The following is a 2,590-nucleotide window of genomic DNA, read 5'->3' on the forward strand; positions in this document are numbered from 1 at the left end:
AGACTTCTCAATGATTTCTAGACCCTTGTGCAGTTTACTTCAAAAGGATGCAACATTTGATATGAATGAAGAGTGTGTGGTAGCATTCAATAAGCTTAAAGAGTTGTTATCCACGGCTCCTATGATCATGCCACCAGATTGGAGTTTACCTTTTGAGTTAATGTGCGATGCTTCAAACTATGTTGTTGGTGCAGTTCTAGGGCAACGTGTCAACAAAGTGCCACATGTCATCTATTATGCATCTCGAACACTCAATGAGGCACATTTGAATTATTCAACAACAGAGAATGAGCTTTTAGCTGTTGTATTTGCTTTAGAAAAATTTAGATCTTATCTAATTGGGACTAAAGTTATTGTGTTTTCTGACCATGCAGTTTTGAAGTTTCTACTCACAAAAAAAGATGCAAAACCGCTACTCATTCGATGGATACTTCTACTTTAAGAGTTTGACTTGGAGATCAAGGATAAGAAAGGGAGTGAGAATGTTATAGCAGATCATCTTAGCAGACTTGTGCATTCAAACACAGAGGAAGATCTCATCCCTTTACGTGAGAGTTTTCCAGATGAGCAATTATTTTCATTAAAGGCTATTGACCCTTGGTATGCAGATATTATCAATTACAAGGTCACCAAATAGATTTCGGATGATTTTACACATGCTCAGAAAGATAAGCTTGTCAAAATCGCCAAATACTACGAGTGGGATGATCCTTATTTGTGGAAATATTGCCTTGATCAATTGATTAGAAGGTGTGTCCTTGAATCTGAGTTTAAACCTATTCTAACTTTTTGTCATTCTTATGCATGTGGCGGCCATTTGGAGCAAAGAGGACAGCTCTTAAGGTGTTAGAAAGTGGTTTTTATTGGCCTAGCTTGTTTAAGGATGCATACGAGTTTTGTGCAACATGTGATCATTATCAACGAACAGGTAACTTGGGCCCAAGAAATCAAATGCCACAAACCCCCTATTTTGATTGTTGAGATCTTTAATGTGTGGGGCATTGATTTCATGGGATCTTTTCCATCTTCTAATGGTTTTCTTTACATTTTATTGGTTGTGGATTATGTTTCTAAATGGGTGGAAGCAAAAGCCACCAAAACTAATGATTCAAGAGTTGTTTCATATTTTATTAAGACTAACATCTTTGCAAGATTTGGAATACCTAGAGCAATCATCAGCGATGAAGGGAGTACAATGTCACACATTAGGTGTCTACACCTTATCATCCACAAACTAGTGGTCAAGCAGAAGTATCAAACCGTGAGGTGAAGCAAATTTTGGAGAAAACTATGAGTCCTAGTAGGAAGGATAGGAGCATGCGCTTAAACGATGCATTGTGGGCGTATAAGACTCCTATTGGAATGTCCCCATTTTGGTTAGTTTATTGGGCGATCAAAGCTTACAACATGGACATGAGTGTTGCTGGACAACAGAGGAAGCTTCAATTGAATGAGTTAGATGAAATCCGGAATGATGCATACGAGTCTAGTCGAATATACAAAGAGAAATCAAAGGCATTTCATGACAAGATGATCTTAAGGAAGAGCTTTTCCATTGGACAAAAAGCTCTTCTATTTAATTCTCACCTTCAGTTATTTCCAGGTAAGCTTTGTTCTCGATGGGTCGGTCCATTTGTTATAACTAATATTTTTCCTCATGGTGCAGTGGAAATCCAAAGTGCAAAGACCAGAAACGTGTTCAAAGTGAATGGGCATAGACTGAAGCCATATTACGAGTCTTTTGCGGAGCATGATGTGGAGATTGTACCCCTCCAAGAACCATCTCCCCTTGGATGATTACTCTTGGTACCGTCCGACTGTGGACCTAAAAGCAAGCGCTTATTGGGAGGCAACCCAATATTTCTACTCATTGTCTTTTTATGTCATTTTCAATTTTCCATTTGTTTTTGTTTTCTGAATTTTCTTGCATGTTAAACTGAATTATTTCTTTTCTTTGTAGGAAAATTTGATCGTGTCCACCATTGGAGTTGATTGCAGAATTGGAGTTTGGGGGTCATCGCTTGCTTTTACTGCAAATTGGGGAAGTTTTCAGTCCAAATGCTTTATTTTGTTTCTTACTATTTTATTTTATTTTTATTTTATGCATTATTGTGTTTTCTGACATTGGGGACAATGTCCATTTTAGGTTTGGGGGTAAGGATTGAAAAAATGACCGAATTGAAAATTTTCGTACCTTCGACTAAGAACTGGTTTGATTTGATTCCATTTTAGTCTAGTTGGTCAGGATATTCGGCTCTCACCCGAAAGACCCGGGTTCAAGTCCCGGCAACGGAACTCTTTAAGAGGTCGCACTTGGTGCGATGGCAAGTGCCTTCGCCCATGAGCGGTAGGTCTTGGGTTCGAGACTTGGGAGCAACCTCTCCATAAATGGGGGTAAGGCTAGCCGACATTGACCTCTCCCAGACCCTGCGTAAAGCGGGAGCCTTGTGCACTGGGTACGACCTTTATTGTGTTTACTCTAAAAAACAAAAACCATAAAAACATTCAGAAAATTTGAAAATTCAAAAAATATTGTCTTGTTTTATTTATTGTTTTGAATTAGATTTTTGTTAGTTTCCTGACCTAATGA

At 38.4% G+C, this 2,590-nt stretch overlaps 1 protein-coding gene and 1 non-coding gene across 2 annotated transcripts; both read left to right on the forward strand.

Annotated features, from left to right (window-relative positions):
* Positions 1-1,290: 1,290 nt before the first annotated feature.
* Positions 1,291-1,797, forward strand: LOC126631412 (uncharacterized). Its single transcript, XM_050301547.1, has 2 exons — positions 1,291-1,603; positions 1,667-1,797. The coding sequence occupies exons 1-2, from the start codon at positions 1,291-1,293 to the stop codon at positions 1,795-1,797; spliced, it is 444 nt and encodes a 147-aa protein (XP_050157504.1).
* Positions 1,798-2,222: 425 nt separating this feature from the next.
* TRNAE-CUC (transfer RNA glutamic acid (anticodon CUC)) lies at positions 2,223-2,295 on the forward strand. The gene has a single exon. It is a non-coding gene; the product is annotated as a tRNA-Glu (tRNA).
* The last annotated feature ends 295 nt before the right edge of the window (positions 2,296-2,590 follow it).

This window comes from Malus sylvestris, chromosome 8 (assembly GCF_916048215.2).
Source record: "Malus sylvestris chromosome 8, drMalSylv7.2, whole genome shotgun sequence".
NCBI lineage: Eukaryota > Viridiplantae > Streptophyta > Magnoliopsida > Rosales > Rosaceae > Malus > Malus sylvestris.